Source organism: Acanthopagrus latus, chromosome 7, assembly GCF_904848185.1.
Source record: "Acanthopagrus latus isolate v.2019 chromosome 7, fAcaLat1.1, whole genome shotgun sequence".
Taxonomy (NCBI): Eukaryota; Metazoa; Chordata; class Actinopteri; order Spariformes; family Sparidae; genus Acanthopagrus; species Acanthopagrus latus.
In genome coordinates, this window is record NC_051045.1 from 16,979,565 (window position 1) to 16,996,721 (window position 17,157).

Genomic DNA, 17,157 nt, shown 5'->3' on the forward strand with positions numbered 1-17,157 from the left:
ATATAGACAGATATACATACTGGGTCAACAGATTAACAGCCTGCCTGATTATCCTAAAATAATAAATATCAAATAAATGGGGCTCTGATGCAGCATGCAATCTGCAAAGTTATTTGTAAAGACAGTCATCAAATAAATGTAGTGAGTAAAATAGAAAAGTATTTCTTATTTTTCTTAAAATAGAAAAATAAAATATATGTAGTGGAGTAAACGTACATTTTTTTTAAAAAGTACTTTTTTCTTATTTTGAGGTCTGATTGGTCCATTATCTTCTGACTGGCTTGTTTTTCAAATGTTGTTGTAAAAACATCCGGCAAAAGTCACCACTTCCCCCAGTGGTACATTGCTTATCTCAGATCGTTTATGTAATATTCATTACCATTCACTGTGATTGTGGCTTCTAGGATTTCTTCTTCACCGATAAGAAATGGACATTGTGAGATAAAGCAGACAAACTACTTCCTACTTTTCCAACAGTAAGATCACATAACAAAAAAGACCTCAGTTAGAACAGGAGACCAAATGCCACTCTGTGACCTATTAACTGAGTCTCAGAGGACATGTGATGTTACACCATGTTCAGTCCAGTGGGACCGACCAATGAGCCGTGTCATAAAAGGTGGTATGTAACTCCTGCTGTCACCCTGCGAATATCCAGACTTTGAACCTGCTGAAAGTTTCTCAACAACCTTCACAGCACCTTGTTTGTCTATATATCTGAACAATACCGTACATGTCATGTGTCAAAACATCCTCTCCAAACAGCTGAACCCGCTTCTCATCCTGTCTGAAGCAATTTTCTTGTTGCCAGTGTACATGTCAACAAAATATGCCGTGGAACATCTTGTTTTGTTCTTTCACGAAGAGCTTTAATTTGTTCCAGTTGGTTTAAAACTTTGTTTTTTTACTTTGAAGAGGCAGCGTGCGTGTCACTTATTATATAACGTAGTTTGGATCTCCTTCCCTGTGACTCGTTTTACCAACATGAACGGTCTAATTAAAGCTTTTGCCACTGAGCTGACCTCGATGAGTTCAACAAAACAACTGCAAACATTTCTACTATTGTCAGCTGTGGTTAAAAATAACCGAGTGAAATTACTCGAGTACTGTGCAATTTTAAGTGATTTTCACTTGAGCATATTTTACATTTCAGCAGGAAACTTTGTACTTTTCACTCCTATACATTCATTTACATTATAGCTCTGATCTCAGATTAAGATTTTCCATAAAAAAACATATGAAAGTTTACAAACTGGTGAAAACAGTGTCTGGTTGGAGTTCTTTGACACAGTTCAGATCTTTAATCAGGGAAATTTTCCCCATTTTTAAAATGGTTTTGTTTAAATAGTCTAACTCGAATACTTTAAATCAAACACGCCTGTTAACTAAATAAGCAAAGTCTTTTAAAAAAGAATACAATTATATGTAGCAAAACTTTGTGTGTAAAACTAATTCTTTCGTGGCCTCATGACACTCGGTACCTCCACCTCAACCAGCTACAACACGAAATAGCTGCTCACACACTGATGCATAAGTGTGAACCAATGTCGTAAATATTTAACTGAACCTCTTACTTGAGTAAAAGTAAAGACATTGTGTTTAAATATTACTTTGGCAAAAGTGAGTCATCCATAAAATTATTACTAAAGTAAAAATCTCAGTGTATGTGATATTAAATGTACTGAATTACCAAAAGTACTTATTTTGGCAATATGTGCACTTAAAAAAATATCAAAAGTAAAAGTCAAAATATACATATCTTTTAATGACTGGATCAAGTGAAGTAGAAGTACCTCAAACTTGTACTTAAGTACAGTACTTAAGTAAATGTACTTTACATCATGACAATCTAATAATGTCACATACAAAAATAAATGAGTCTCAAGGTCAAAAGTTCTTCAGAACTTTGATACTTTAGCTTTTTCTTGAGTTTTAAGTTTTGGACATATAATAGAGTATCTCTGTATTGTTGTATATATATATATATATATATATATATATTTTTTTTTTTTTTTACTAAAGTAAAGGATCTGGGCTTCATGTTGTGCTCAACCATGAAACTGGATGACCTTCCTGGTCTCAATGTAGGAGTTGGAAATAGTGACACCAAGTGACCAAACATGAAACTCACAGCTTACCTGTCTGCATGTGTGGATGAGAAACTCAAACCTTGCAGTGTTTTTGTCTCTCCATCAGCTGTGTTTAGTCTGACTTCTCGTCCTTCTGTTTCACGTCTTTTTGTGTTATTCAGTCATTATGGTGTTGTTTTTGTTTTTGCACTGATGGCCTTGTTGGGTTGCAGGTGCAGTTTAGATCCCAGCGGGGTTGTTTGGTCGGAAGTCTCTCTGGGGTTCTTTGAATCAGCTGCTGAACATGACGTGTGTGTGTGTGTGTGTGTGTGTGTGTGTGTGTGTGTGTGTGTGTGTGTGTGTGTGTGTGCGTGCATGCGCTTGAATATATGAGTACATATATCAACATAACTAAAACTAATCCTGTGCCTTATGTAAAAAGATAAACTGATGCAAGGATTAAAGGTCTCTGTACCAGTGAAACTGTCACAGTAGTTGGAGTCTGATGCAAACAGGCTGAAACCCTCCCTGCCCCCCTCAGGACTGGCTTCCCTCAGTGTTTGGTTCATGTACACATACATTCATTTAATCTCAGAAGCATAAAACTCGTTTGCCTTTCCTACAACAGCATTTCAGTGTTAACCTGCTTTTATAATATTTGCTCTGCATCCAAATCTTTATCTATTTCTGCAAGATACAGGCTTTAAATTACTAAGGTGTTGATTGGAAAGAGTTTCATTATATTCTTTAATCAATATTCATCTTATATTCTTATGTCCTTTCTTGCCTTTGTCGATAAAATAACTATTGAAATTCTATTATTGCATTGAAAATCGCTATAAAGACGGCAAATAAAGTAGAGGCAGCAAGTAAGAGGACAACATATGGTGTGACAGAGGGTGTTTGTGTTTGGCCAAGTGCTAAATGAGCCACATTTACACATTTTAGAAGACTATAAACGTCTATATTTTAAGACTATAAAGTCTTAAAATAGAGTGATTGCATGCTTTACTCACTATTGTAGTCTCCCCCTGATTTATGACACAATATTTCCAAGCAGTGTTAGACTGACTTTTAAAAAAAGGGAAGTAGTTCTCGAAACAACATTGAGAGAGCTGTGTGCTATTGATGGACAGAGAGTTCGGGGCCATTGAGTTTCTGTTAACTAATATTCTCCATTGACTCTGAATGGTCTGATTAGTCTCATTCAGTTCACATTCACTGCCGCCCCTAATCCTTTGTTTCAGTTTCTGTATCAGACTGTAGTTGGAGGCTCATGCCTGGTCTTCCATAGTTTATTTCACTCCTCTCTGCACAACAGTCAGGTAGCTTTTAATTCTACACTACTTCTAATCTCTTGCTTTGTTATGAACCACACAGACCTCTCACATCAACAGGTACAAGGTGGATTTCTCTCCCCAGAGTCCAAACAGCATTCAGTATTTATGCTCCACTAACATGGAACCATCTCCCCGGAAACATGAGCTCTGCTCCAACTCTCAGTTCTCTCTGACCAAGGCTCAAGACTTGCCTTTGATTAATTCAGTTTTGTTGATGACTAATCACTAAAATATCTCTTGTACTCTTCCCGATTACTTAATCCTATTGTGACACATGATCATTGTCCATTTAATTTAAAACTATTTTCATCTATTAACATGTTTTTTATTGTCTTCATCCCTTTTACTCCCTATGTAAAGCACTTTGAATTGCCATTCGATGAGAAGTTAAAAGACACTAAACATCCATGCAGGTGTTGTTATTTTAGCCAACTAGACCTCTGATCAGGTTGAGTCAGATCACCAATCTCCATGTACTGTTTGAACTGAATGTACTGAACTGTCCTTTTTTCACAGCCAGCATGTTGACATGTCACAGTGGGAAAGGCACAGGTGTTACTTATGTCAATAACAAAAATGAGCAAAAATATATAAGCAACATTTTTGTTTCACATTTTGTTTTCAGCATCTTTGAATGGTGTCAGAAAAGTCATATTGTGTCTTAAATCTTTAACTTCAACTTGTGAAAATTGGGAGCAAAAACAAAAGCGTTGCATCTCTATTTTTGTAGCGTGTATATTGAACATCCCCGTAAATCTTGATGTAAGCAAGCAAGACCAACACAGGGACCTGGAACCACAGTAGTTGGAATTCAGCCATGACCAAGTTAGTTTTTTTTTTTTTTTCACACTTGTGCTTTTCCCACTGTGGCATGTCAAAATGTCTTCAGTGTGAAGACTTACAATAGGGTGAGATATCTCTGAAGCACAAAAAACAAAAAATGCTCCAATCAAGCAAGATAAGTAAAAAAACAAACACCTATGTCAACAGTGTACAGACTAGTCATCTAACATCATATATATTTCACTACAAACCTTATGTTTCACATTCTCCCCTTGCAAGTACATAAGTAAACAGTTAGCTACTTTAACTTTCTCATCCTGTAGTACTTTCACTCTTCTCAGCTTCCCCTGTAGATTACAGTACAGTGCACAAAAAATACTTTGAAATAAACTTTAATAGATACTTACAAACAAATCTACAACAAGGAATACAAATAAAATGGAAGCCGCAAGCAAGGAAAAGTAAGGTGTGGCACAGAGCGTCCTGCTGACTAAGGACCACGTCTGCACATTTAAAAATACTACAGTAGACATGTCTATGATATGGCATTTGACAATACATTGGCAATCTGACCTTCTTTTATTACATTTGTGCAGCACTTTGTGGATTGTCTTTTTCAGTCATTATGGTGCCTTTCATCTGAAGTTTGCGGATTCAGGCACAACGCTGAACCTCCTTCCCCCCCCCTTACATGTTATAAAACACAAACACTATATCAATAGTTCAGCTATGTGCCAGTGAGACCCAAGAGTAGCACATTTTCTTTCACTTCAGTGGCTGTTTCATTGGTTAGTGTCCATTCTCTGGCTGAATATGTGCAAACCAGTGAAATCAGCTGATGGAGAAACTGGTTGAATTAAAAAAACAAACAAAAAAACAGCATTCTTGGGCCCTGACAACGTGGTTGAAAACTACTGCACTACAAAAAGCAGGAGTGACTGCAAAGATAAAAAAAAAAAAAACAAAAACAAAAAAGATGTTGTGATTGTATTGAGAAAGATTTCCTGCAGATACATGCTACAAATAATCACAGTGACATTAACTTTCCATTAAAATTTCTGCTGATGATGTTCCTGTCGGATGCCTTGATGGTAAGTAATGGGTGCATTTCCATACTTGCAGAGAAATCTGGCAGTGCAGTGAGTGATCGGAGCTGCTCTTCAGCTGCCTCACAGTGCATTCACCCTCACTGCACTACAGGCTCACTGTGGGGTTGTCAGCATCTCCTGTCTGTGCTGTGTATTTCTTATCCACTTAAAAACCTCATTTCTAAAAGCTACTAGGATGTCCTGTTATAATTCTCAGTTTGACATGTGTATGCTGCCACCTGGTGGTTGCATATGAGCAGTGCACTTCTGCACCAATGGTCAAAGTTGAATTTCGAACACCAACGTTTGTTTTAGCGCAACCAATTTTTCAAATTAAAATGCTACAAGATAGACATTCATGATCCACAGAGTCTGGAGGTCACAGCAGAGATACTGACTGCACATGCCACCACATTAACTTACAAACCGGAGGAGGTACACCGACATGGTGACTGTCGGGGCATCATCTGGATCAGCATGTGCATAGTGCTCAGTGATTCCTGATTTTATAAAGTTAGAGAGTACAATTTGCAAAGAGTCATAAAAACAGGATAAGAAACTCAATAGGAGTCCAGCCACTGACACAGAAGCATACTTGTTGAAGGCTGACTCAGTCCTGGAGGCTTGAGTAATGTTGTCAGACGGGTTCAACCCAAGAAAGATCCCAGAGAAACATGAGAGATAGAGATAGAGAGAGAGACAAAGAGAGAGAGAGGCAGAGTGAGAGAGAGAGAGGAGGCTGTGCTGAGTGTGCGTTGTGACTGTCAGCGCCGTCATTGGTAGAGCAGGTAGTTCTTGAGAGAGGCCGGCAGGGGCAGTCTATGGATTTCACTCAGACGTTCTCTTCCTAACGCCACCCTCACCGAACGCCTACACAGGTCCATCAGAGAGAGGGGTTCAGCTGGAGGGGAAGACAGGAGGGAGGAGAGGGGTGAGCAACGGCTGAATATCTTGACAGGAGTGTGTAAATATTAAGCTTTAACTCAAGTCTGAGAGGCCTTAATTGAGCAGACACTAATGTAAAACACACAGCGCATGGAGGGGAGTGACCTGCTGTAAAGAAGGAAACAGATCAAATAATAATAATAATAATAATAATAATAATAATAATAATAATAATAATAATAATAGCAGCCCTATGACATCTAGCACCAAAACATTGCAAATAAATGTATATTTGCAATCTGAGACAGTGAGTAGGAGTTTTGCAACTTTTGGCCAACTTTTGAGCTTTGAAGTATAGGAAAGAACAGTGAAAACATATCAATATCAGAATTTCTTACCATCAAATATAATTATCTGCATCGGCTACACAAATGAAATATCGGTCAGCTCCAATTCCAAGAGGTGATTTGAACACATCTGGATATGGCAGTAAATCTCTAATACTGACTCCAAATGTGTGTAGTTAACCTGAAGTATTACCCTACCCTGTAATATATGTAGTTTGTTCTCTAGTAGTGTGTACAGTACATTACATCATTTTTGGTACACTACTGATACATAAGATACATACTAACTGACTGTAGCAACAATGCAATATAAATACAATACCCAAGTTTCATTATCTATACCAAAACAATGCTTTTTGAAGCCTGGAACAATATAGAAGAAGAACCCTCTTTAATTCAACAGAGCTGACTTTATGACTAAATAAAAACTGGGTCAGAAAAAGCAGGAAAAAATTAAATACTAATTAATTTTACTTGTAGCCATATCCTTCAGTTTTAGTGCCAACACTGCACTCTGGATCCAAACAGCCACAAGATTAACTACATAAAAGAGAAACTTTAACATCAAGCTTTAACATCGGTGTATAGGATCGGGGATTTCCCCTCTACATCCAGCTGTAACTGGCTTTTATGCATATCACTGCATCTGCAGCTCGCTTCTTTTGCACGGCCTAAACTAGGTCAAGGGCTCTGAACTGAGCATAAAAATCTAATGAGCACAGAAGACTTGGGGCATGTGGGGGGTACAACATATTCTGATAAGCACCTATGTTCCCTTGATTTATACCTCATGACCCTGTCAATATGGATTAATTGGCGTTAATTCAATTGGAATACATTTTACATTCAGCTGGGAAAAAAACATTCAGCTTGTTTGGATGTTTTGAAATTGATAAACACTGATGTCTATAATGACATCTAGTTTAAAAAACAAAGGCACAGTGAGATCTGTGAGCTGCAAGGCAAGAATTCAAATACTGTCATGCCATCATATATATTGCTTTACATAATAACGAGCAACGTAGCTACACTGACGCAAATCAGATAGTAAAGATGCCCTACAGTAACCCTTTCTGAACTAACATGACAGCATGACATACCCTGAACTGTCACACCTATTTACTGCAGCAATAAATGCTTCTGGTTTTGTACAAGCTGCACACAAGATATCGCAAAAACACTCAGAAAGACAGAAAGAATGACAGAAGTATTTAAAGTTTGCACTCACGATCAAGTCCATTTATGTACCGGATTCGTATTTCACAGTGTCCCCACACGGCGCTCACCACAGGGTACAGCTTCCTGCCCTTAAGTCCTCTAAACGCCACTCCTAGATAATGTCCATCCACTATGTAACCCAGAGTCCCCTCGTCCATGTCCAAGACAACTAAGAGGGAGTCTGGTATTATGAAGGTGTCGTCTGGCTCGAGGAAGGCCGGGTAGCTCTTTCCTGGATGATTCTTGCCGTCGTGGTAGAGTTTACTCCTGCACAGGTCCCAGCCCCAGGACTCAGCGTTGCTTCCTACCAAAGCTGTGTAGCCCACCGAGTGTAGAGGGGCATCACTTGTAGCCACCCCAACCACAGCATGGGTGCCCCTCTGACGCATAGCCCAGCTGATCTCCCACACATGCAGTCCCCTTGTGTAGCCAACACGCCCCCGTATGGCATCTGTGCTCTGTGCCACGGGGTGCCTGTGAAACACCAGCTTGTTGTCGTCCTTGACAAAGATGTTTAGGGAGCGGTCGTCGTTGTTCCATGAGTGTTGGACCTGGACATCCACGTTGGCAGGTGGCATGTCCAGCAGCAGATCCAGTCGAGACGGCTTGGTGTGACTCAGGGCCTGTAGCTCCAGCTTCAGGGGGCTGAATGCCGGATCCCGCATATCAATGGTTTTTATGCCCCCTGGGACTTTTTGCCCCATGCTCTGGGTAGTTATGGCAGCTCGTTCTTCCTCCTCCCCCCTCCTCAAAGACAAATGGGGGGAGTGATCAGCGTGAGACCCTCTCCTCCACTGTGCTCCTGCAACCAAAGGGGCAGGTTTGTGCTCCTGTGTCACTGGGCGCAGGCAGCAAACGTCAGACCAGGTGTTGCTTGAGGCCTGCCTGGAGAGATCAGAGGAGATGAAAGAAGATCAGGCAAACAAGTTGGATCAGGAAATGTGAACATCAGATCCAACAAAGTTAAACATAAGGCCCATTGTAAGACCATCCTTATCACAGCACAGTGTCCTTTGATGGTGTAACTGCATCAAACAGCATGTGTTGAAAATGTTACAGTTTACATTTAATGTGAAACTTACTCTGTTTTAACTTTATTGATGTGATTAAGCGACCTCAAAAGTGGCTTTGTTCTCATGTGATGTGTAGCGTATAAAACATAAAGAGGGCAGGGTCTCATGACCTGAGATATCCGAGATATGAACCTAAATACTAACTGCCACTGATAACATCATTGCACAACAGCAGGAAAACATGTATCTGCTGACCATGGCCTGATTTCCTTGAGCCATTATCATCTTAAGTACATCTAAAGTCTGAAGCAGTCAGTCAGTAAACAGGGCTGTATGGCCTTGTCACTCCCAGCAAGTTCACTATAATGTCGAGTCAACCAAGAAAGACAAGACCAACAAGTTTCTGCCACCCATCAATCATAGACCTATTTGCTAGACTGACATGATATATATATGTAATGGATTGGACTACTTACAGAGAATAGATGTCTGACTGGTTTTAGCTGCTCTGTACACAGTGTACAACACACTGATAACTAGGGTTGGAAAGACCATATATACCATTTAACAATAGAACTTGGATGAGCTCAGACTGTGCAAGATACTGTCTGTACATGGAAGCCATTGCTGTTATTTATTTGGTTGTACTGGACAATTTTAGCAAGTGTTGCTAATTAATTTTTTTTTGCATCAACATACTTTGATACGAACTGACTTTGCTGGAAAAAAAAAAACATTCTTGTGCGGTGTACCTTATATCACTATGTTGCTTCTATAACATCATGGTTAATGTTCTTCAAGGACCATCATTTAAACTGGCTAATCACGCTTTTCTGACGACAGAGCTCTGTGACACATGGTGGTGTTTATCCTGGAACATCATGTCAACTTACGAAACACTGACTAAAGCCATATCTGAGGCAATTTGTCATGGTCGAGTGGATTACATATGAGACTCACTTTACAGGTTTCTGTTGCCGTTTAGTTCGGTTAAAGGAACTAAAACAATAGCTTTTGGCAACAAAGCTGCTTTGTTAGGTTTGGGCTTAAATAGACCCTTTAAAGGGCTTCACATGTTTATTGTAATGATAAAATCCCCATTTGTGTATTTTCTGTTGCCAAGCTATGACATTACAAAAACATGATTAGTTGGTTTCAATGACGGCCCTAGAGCAACATTCATAATGATGTTCCAGGAACAGCACCAACACTGCAATATCAGATCCTGCTTCCCGTCTGGTTATTTAAGCTGTAAACAGTTCCTCAATCTACCTCCCTGAAAATGTATTAGATCTCACTACTGCAACATCAAATCACATACAATGATTTATCATTTCCATATGATGTTGTGCAAATAATTTGTTAAATTGCAATCAGGAAGCCATGTTCTATTTGCATATTCGGAATAAAAAAAATAAAATAAAAAAAATAAATAAAAATGGGGTGGCAATATTTCTGTGCAATTTATTATCGTGAGTTACACACCTGGTGCCATTTTGTTTTATGTAATTTATTTATCTTTACCTTGGAGGCATTTATGTGTGCAGCATTTCCCTTTGGCGATAATAAAGTATATCATATCGCACAGTGGGTGAAGTCTGAGACCAATAGTCAAGATACTTTGCACATGTTTTAAATATCATAGTTTTAATAGTGAACATAATGATAATGTCAGCACAACAAACTGTGGGTTAAAAATGTTGTATGTCGCCCTTTTGCTGCAATGACAGCATGCACTCAAGCTGGCATGGACTCCACTAGTTTGTGTAAAACCTGATGACTAATGTTGATGACTCAAGCGTCTTAAGTGCCTCCAACAATGTTCAGTGGGGTTAAGGTCAGGTGACTGGAGGACAGACCATGTCAGTCTCCTTGGTCTTAAGATAAACTACCAGTCAAAAGTTTGGACACACCTTTTCATTTAATGTTTTTTCTTTATTTTCATGACTATTCACATTGTAGATTCTCACTAAAGGCATCACAACTATGAGTAAACACATATGGAATTATGTAGTATCAAAAAAGTGTAAAATAACTCAAAACATGTTTTATATTTTAGATTCATCATAATAGCCACCCTTTGCTTTGATTACAGCTTTGCACACTCTTGGCATTCTCTCAATGAGCTTCATGAGGTAGTCACTGGATGACAGTCTGGAGGGAGTTCCCAGAGATGCTGAGCACTTGTTCGCCCTCTGCCTTCACTCTGCGGTCCATCTCATCCCAAATCATCTTGATTGGGTTTAGGTCAGGTGACTGGAGGCCAGATCATCTGCCGCAGCTCTCCTTAGTGGTCAAACAGCCCTTACGCAGCCTGGAGGTGTGTTTGGGGTCATTGTCCTGTTGAAAAATAAATGATGGTCCAACTAAACACAAACCGGATGACATGTCGCTGCAGGATGCTGTGGTAGCCATGCTAGTTCACTGTGCCTTCAATTTTGAATAAATCCCAAACAGTGTCACCAGCAACGCAGCCCCACACCATCACACCTTGTCTTCCATGCTTCACGGTGGGAACCTTGCACGTGGACACCATCCGGTCACTTTCTCATCAGAGGTTGTCTGACGAGAACTCATCAGACCACAGGTCTAATGTCCATTCCTTGAGTTTCTTGGCCCAAATAAATCTCTTCTGCTTGTTGCGTTTCCTTAGTAGTGTTTTTTTTTTGCAGCTATTTGACCATAAATGCCTGATTCGCACAGTCTCCTCTGAACAGTTGATGTGGAGATGTCTCTGCCACTAGAACTCTGTGTGGCATTCATCTGGGCTCTAATCTGAGGTGCTGTTAATGTGCGATTTCTGAGGCTGGTGACTTGGATGACCTTATCCTCAGCAGCAGAGGTGACTCTTGGTCTTCCTTTCCTGGGGCGGTCCTCATGTGAGCCAGCACTTGATGGTTTTTACAACTGTACTTGGGGACACATTAAAAGTTTTTGCAATTTTCCTGACTGACTGACCTTCAGTTCTTTAAGTAATGATGGCCTGTCATTTCTTTTAGCTGATTGGTTCTTGCCATAATGTGAATTCTAACACTTGTCCAATAGAGCTGTCAGCTGTGTACCAACCTGACTCCTGCACAACACAACTGATGGTCCCAACGCCATTAAGAAGGCAAGAAATTCCACAAATGAACCCTGTGAAGTGAAAACCATTTCAGGTGACTACATCATGAGGCTCATTGAGAGAAGGCCAAGGGTTTACAGCGCTGTCACCAAAGCAAAGGGGGGCTACTTTGAGGGATCAAAAACAAGAAACATGAGTTATTACGCACATTTTTGTTTACTACATAATTTCAAATGTGTTCATTCATAGTTTTGATTTCTTCAGCGAGAGTCAAGAAAACATTAAAAACACAAAAAAACATTAAATGAGAGGGTGTGTCCAAACTTTTGACTGGTAGTGTAGTTCTGTCATAGCTTTGAGGTGTGTTTGGGATGATTATTCTACTTTAATACCAAACCTTCTCCACAAAGAAACAAGCCAGTGAGCATAGCAAGTCTCTGTAGAATGGAGTGGTACTTCTCCATTGTCAGGGTGGAGTCAATTCTGTGTAGGTGTCCAACTCCAGAGTCGGCAAAAACAGCTAATCGCACCACCATGTTTCTGTGTGGGTTTGAAATACCGTTTTATGATTCTCTCTCCTGTTTGTCTCTGTACATATAGTATTTGTTTACTGTCACAACTCAAAAAACTTGGATTCATCAGTAAAAGGACTTTTTTCAGTAAAGCACTGTGTTTCATTGCCCACCTTGAGTGTTAAGCCTTTTTCCCCTACTGAGAAGTGGGTTGAAAACTGCTACTCATCCTCCAAGATATGACTTTCTTTCTTTGACAGGACTTTTACCGATTGGAGTCTAACATGTGTGAGATGACATAACTGTTTTATCTCTTAAGCAACTAGGCTCAATGGATTGATTTTCTGATGGTGCAGTTATTTTGGATCTGTCTGATCTATACTTTTGATACAACTGATTCAGTTTCTGCGAATACAATATTTAGATTTATGTGCACTACACACTTGGAAACCTTTAGTCATGATTTGACACAAAGCTTTATTTACAACACTTTAGGGTTTTTAAGGTTTATGCAACAATATTAGAGATTTCAATGTGGTCTCAGACTTTTGAACCCCACTGTAAACCTTGATAGGAGGATTTTATTAATACACCATTGCTCATTCATATGCCTACAATTTTAACAAGCATTTCTGTGCTTGATAACATCTTTAGATTTAACAACTGAGGGGCAAACCAAACATTTTTTGAACTGGGCCTTTATGGTGATTTTACCAACAATACAGCAGACATTACCCAAAAGTGGACACATTTTGTTAGGACACTCTTTGGTTCTAGCTTCAAAGCATTACATTTGGATTAATTCTGTTTTCCTGAGTAATCCAACTCTATGCACTTAGAGTGAAAAACACATGATCTGTCTGTGCTTAGCTTTAATTAACCAGGACAAATAACATTTGCATGATTATAATTTCACAGATGTGCACTCCAGGCCAATGGACATACCGAGTAATCAACTAAAAATAGTTAAGACCCGTGTTACGCTGTAGACCTACAAGAGGCCATAAAATATTTCAGTGATACCTTTTCAAATTAATTTTAAATGTATCTGATCCATGGATACAGAAATCAAAATTAGACACAAGACGCAGTTTATAAAAGACTCATTTCCGTACACTGTTTAGAGCGGTACATGTGTAACTGGTAAACACTCATGTTATGTCCTCCTTTAGATAAGTGACTCATTTAGGACAAGGGTGCACAAACATGCAGAACATTAAAATCTTATTTGATTTGCTGTCCTCGATGTTAAGCATTTCTTCCTCTCCAGCTTTTCTTGTTAAAGCGGACACAGCCCTTGAATTCGTGATAACATTATCTTGCCAATTTATGCTGGGCATCCTGACAGAGGAGAGAACTGTTTTTCTGGTGTGTGTACACAATCATAATTAATCATGTATGGCAGTCGTAAACATAAAAAGGTGATAAATCCTGAAGGAGGATATTATAATTATAAGTGATGTGATTCTAGGGGCTTTTATTAAATGGTGCTGGTTTCTTTAAAGCTAATGAACGTGAAAAGCAGGACTAAGCAGCACACAAGTAGATCTCATGGGCTGACACGTTTACTCAGCTACTATTCCCACAATTGCCAAAAATAGAAGAAGAAAAGAGGGGGGGAAAAACTCCAGCCATTTCTTATTATATGGTTGTCTAGTCAGAAGGCAACAGGAAAAGCAGTAATAAAACGTCTGGCTTAAAGAAATAAAAAATGTTCTATCGTGTTTCAGGGAGACACTGCTGGACTGCGGCTTCTCTAACACAGAAACCGTTTCAGGAACGCAGAGACTTGACAATAAAATCCTGATGAATACCTGCTGTGCTTTACCTCGTTGACTCATTACAACAGACCACAGCTGAGGCAGAACCTAAATCCAACTGTTAAACAACATCTTACAGGTAAGGTTTACATTCAGTGGGACTGCTTTAGGTCCACACTCGGGCCTTTCTTTTATAGCGAAACCTCCACTTGGTCTGATACCCCACAATCCAAATGAAGACATAATGTGACTTTTCGTGGCTGCAGGTGTGACCACTGTTGCTCTTTGGTCTTCGTACTTCTGCCTGTGTCGCAGCTAGGCTGAAGAGAGCATTGTGTAATGTGGAAAAACTGTGCTGCTGGGAAGGCCACTCTAATTGAATTGTAGACAAGAGTTCATTGAGAAGTGCTTTGGCTCTTCTTCTAATGCAAGTAAACAACCATTTAAATGGGTCATGTCTCTTCAGTGATCGCAAAACAGGAGGGAAGAAAAAGCTAGCAGCGGGTGGCCAGCATCTGAATGTAAACAATCTCTTTTTCAATGCCTGTCCAGCATTCAGGGAGAGTGAAACATGTTAATTTGTACACACTTCAAGCCAGGAGTTTACCATTCGCTCTCGCCGTGGCAACGGGCCACCTAGGAATGCACACAACCTGCACAAGTGAATCAAAACAGAACAATAAAAAGGTCTTCCCACAAATACCTTGGACTTCAAAACAAACAAAGCCATTAGTAGTATAAAAGGTGGCCTGTTGAGGGATATATTTGGGCTGGATCCTGGCCTGGCCTGGTTGGGGTTCCTGGGCCCCTGGATTGGTTTGGAGCTTATTAAAATGCAAGAGGAAGGGCTCGCTGGATTTGCTGAGCCAAGGAAACACTTGTCTCTATTGTAAGACCCAGTTTAGACCAGGCCCACCTGAACTTAAGCCCTAGCCTGTTTGTTGACCTGCTGAGTACATAAAGCTCAAGGTTTACCAAAGACAAAGTCATCCATTGTATGGACACAAAGCTTGCATGTGTTATGTAGGAAAGTGCCGTGTTCGACTTCCCTATGACCTACTATGAAATTAAAACAGAAGTGTTTTAAATGAGGTTAAGTGGAATTTTCTTTTTAGTTTGCACTTTTCTTTTCACTGATGCAATTCGGTAGTCCACACCCAGTTGCCAGTTTATTAGGTGCACCTTACTGAAATGTATGCAGCCCAGGCAACAGCTTTAACAGCTTTGCAATAAATACAGCTTAGACAAAGGCTTTATGATCAGTTTTTGTTGATTCAATTGTGTTGAAGGGTGTAGTTTATAGTGCTACTGAACTGTGGTCCATCTTTTTAAAAAAAGGGGGGGGGGGGCATTTTGTAGATTTGGGTAAGCTAGAAGGGTGGCAGGGCAAAGTAAAACAGTGTGAAGTGGTGTTAACCTTTAAGGTCACTTTGTTTACTCCATTTATTCAGTCATAAAACGAGGAGTTTGATTATTTAGTAAATCATCCAGAGAACATCTAGTTAAAATATCTTCCTCAAAACTACATATTGCACTTTTAATATATTAACTGGTTGGACAAAAACACTAAAAATGACTACTGGGTACACCCCACTTACACCAGGGGGGACAGACCAAATACCAGAAACACCTCAGTTAAGGCCAGAAGTTGATAGTTGCCTACATTTTAGCCTCCAGAATGACCAGAAAGTTTAATCAACACCACACTAAAACAATTTAAACAAAAAAAAGTCACATTTTCGTCACATCGGGACCTACTGGAACGAAGATGGACTTCCTGTTTTATGAGAGTTTAGCAGTTTAAGATGAGCGACACCTAAGTGTACGAGGGCCTTCTGGTCAGTGATAGCTTGTCATGCTAGCTGATGTGAAGGCAGCCTGATGTTCTCAGGAGCTCTCGTGGGCCGGACAGTCGCGAGCTCCCGGCTCATGGACGGTCCACGCGCGACCCCAGACGGCGGCAGCGCCTGAATGGACCGTTGGTGACCGTTGGTTCGGACAGCTGTTGGCGTTTACCTGAAGCTCCGCCGCGTCCCAAACGTTTGTTACACAACAAGCAGCTCGAACGGCGTTAGCTTAAACCGCACCAAAACATGGCTAATGTTAATGAGCGGCGGAGACAAGAGCCCGGCGACTCGTCTCTCCTTCGAAACTGGACTTTTGGAAGCGACACCTCGTCACGGGCGTTGTTGTTGTTTTCTGTGTTTTTTGTTTTTTTTTTCTGGCATCAAATACGTAAATGTGATGTAGAGACTAACACAGAAAGCGAAACAAGCACTTCGGCAGGCAGCATATGAGCAGAAAACAAGGGGAGAAGGGGATGAACAGACCTGGGTGAGTTGTGAGGCGGTGAAACAGAAGATGAGACCCGGAGAGGATTCAGGCTTCACCTACTCCATCGTAGTTTTTCAGTTTCCTTGTCGTCTTACCTTTTACCAGTTCGGGCTGCTCATGAATTAGGTGAAATGATGATGGCTGCTCTCTAACATCTCTCGCGTCACGTGGTAAAATGCTCCCAGCTGCTATGCTAGATTAGGACCTCCCTACTGACGGGCTGCAGCCGAGCGAAGTTGGCTTCAGGTTGGTAATGCAGTTTATGCGGATGTTGTGTGTGGTTTTTTTTTGTTTGTTTGTTTTTTTACTTATCGTAAAATCTTATATTTGTCATTCAAACTTTTGAGATTAACTGAAGAAAAAAAAACACGCACTTAAAATGTACGACTCTTCCTCCATCCCTATTTAAACATTTACATTTCACAATCCACTTGCAGCTTTGACCAAAATTCTGAAAATATTTTTACAGTTTCGTTTATATGACTGGAACACTTCATACGCCAAAGGCCAAACAATATTATGAATATATTTTATATGTTAAAAGGCTACTTCTGATTTTTTAAACATTCTTGATCTTAATGCATTTCTTTGTCCTAAAAGCACTTGATGCAGCTGTGTGGATAATACAACAACAACAACTACTACTACCACTACTACTACTACCACTGCTAATGATAATAATCATAATAATAATGAAAACAAAAACAATAATGATAGGAATATTGTTTTTAAAATCAAGTCAGA

General features: G+C 39.9%; 1 protein-coding gene across 3 annotated transcripts; it reads right to left on the reverse strand.

Moving 5' to 3' along the window:
• Positions 1–4,126: 4,126 nt before the first annotated feature.
• spsb1 (splA/ryanodine receptor domain and SOCS box containing 1) lies at positions 4,127–16,619 on the reverse strand. 3 transcript variants are annotated; one of them, XM_037104929.1, is made up of 3 exons: positions 16,509–16,619; positions 7,741–8,615; positions 4,127–6,181 (listed from the first exon to the last, which is right to left on the reverse strand). In XM_037104929.1, the coding sequence occupies exons 2-3, from the start codon at positions 8,432–8,434 to the stop codon at positions 6,054–6,056; spliced, it is 822 nt and encodes a 273-aa protein (XP_036960824.1). In that variant the 5' UTR covers positions 8,435–8,615; positions 16,509–16,619; the 3' UTR covers positions 4,127–6,053. The 3 variants fall into 3 exon arrangements, with proteins under 3 accessions (XP_036960824.1, XP_036960823.1, XP_036960821.1); XM_037104928.1 differs by having other exon boundaries at positions 7,741–8,611; positions 16,410–16,616; XM_037104926.1 differs by having other exon boundaries at positions 16,410–16,616.
• Positions 16,620–17,157: the final 538 nt, after the last annotated feature.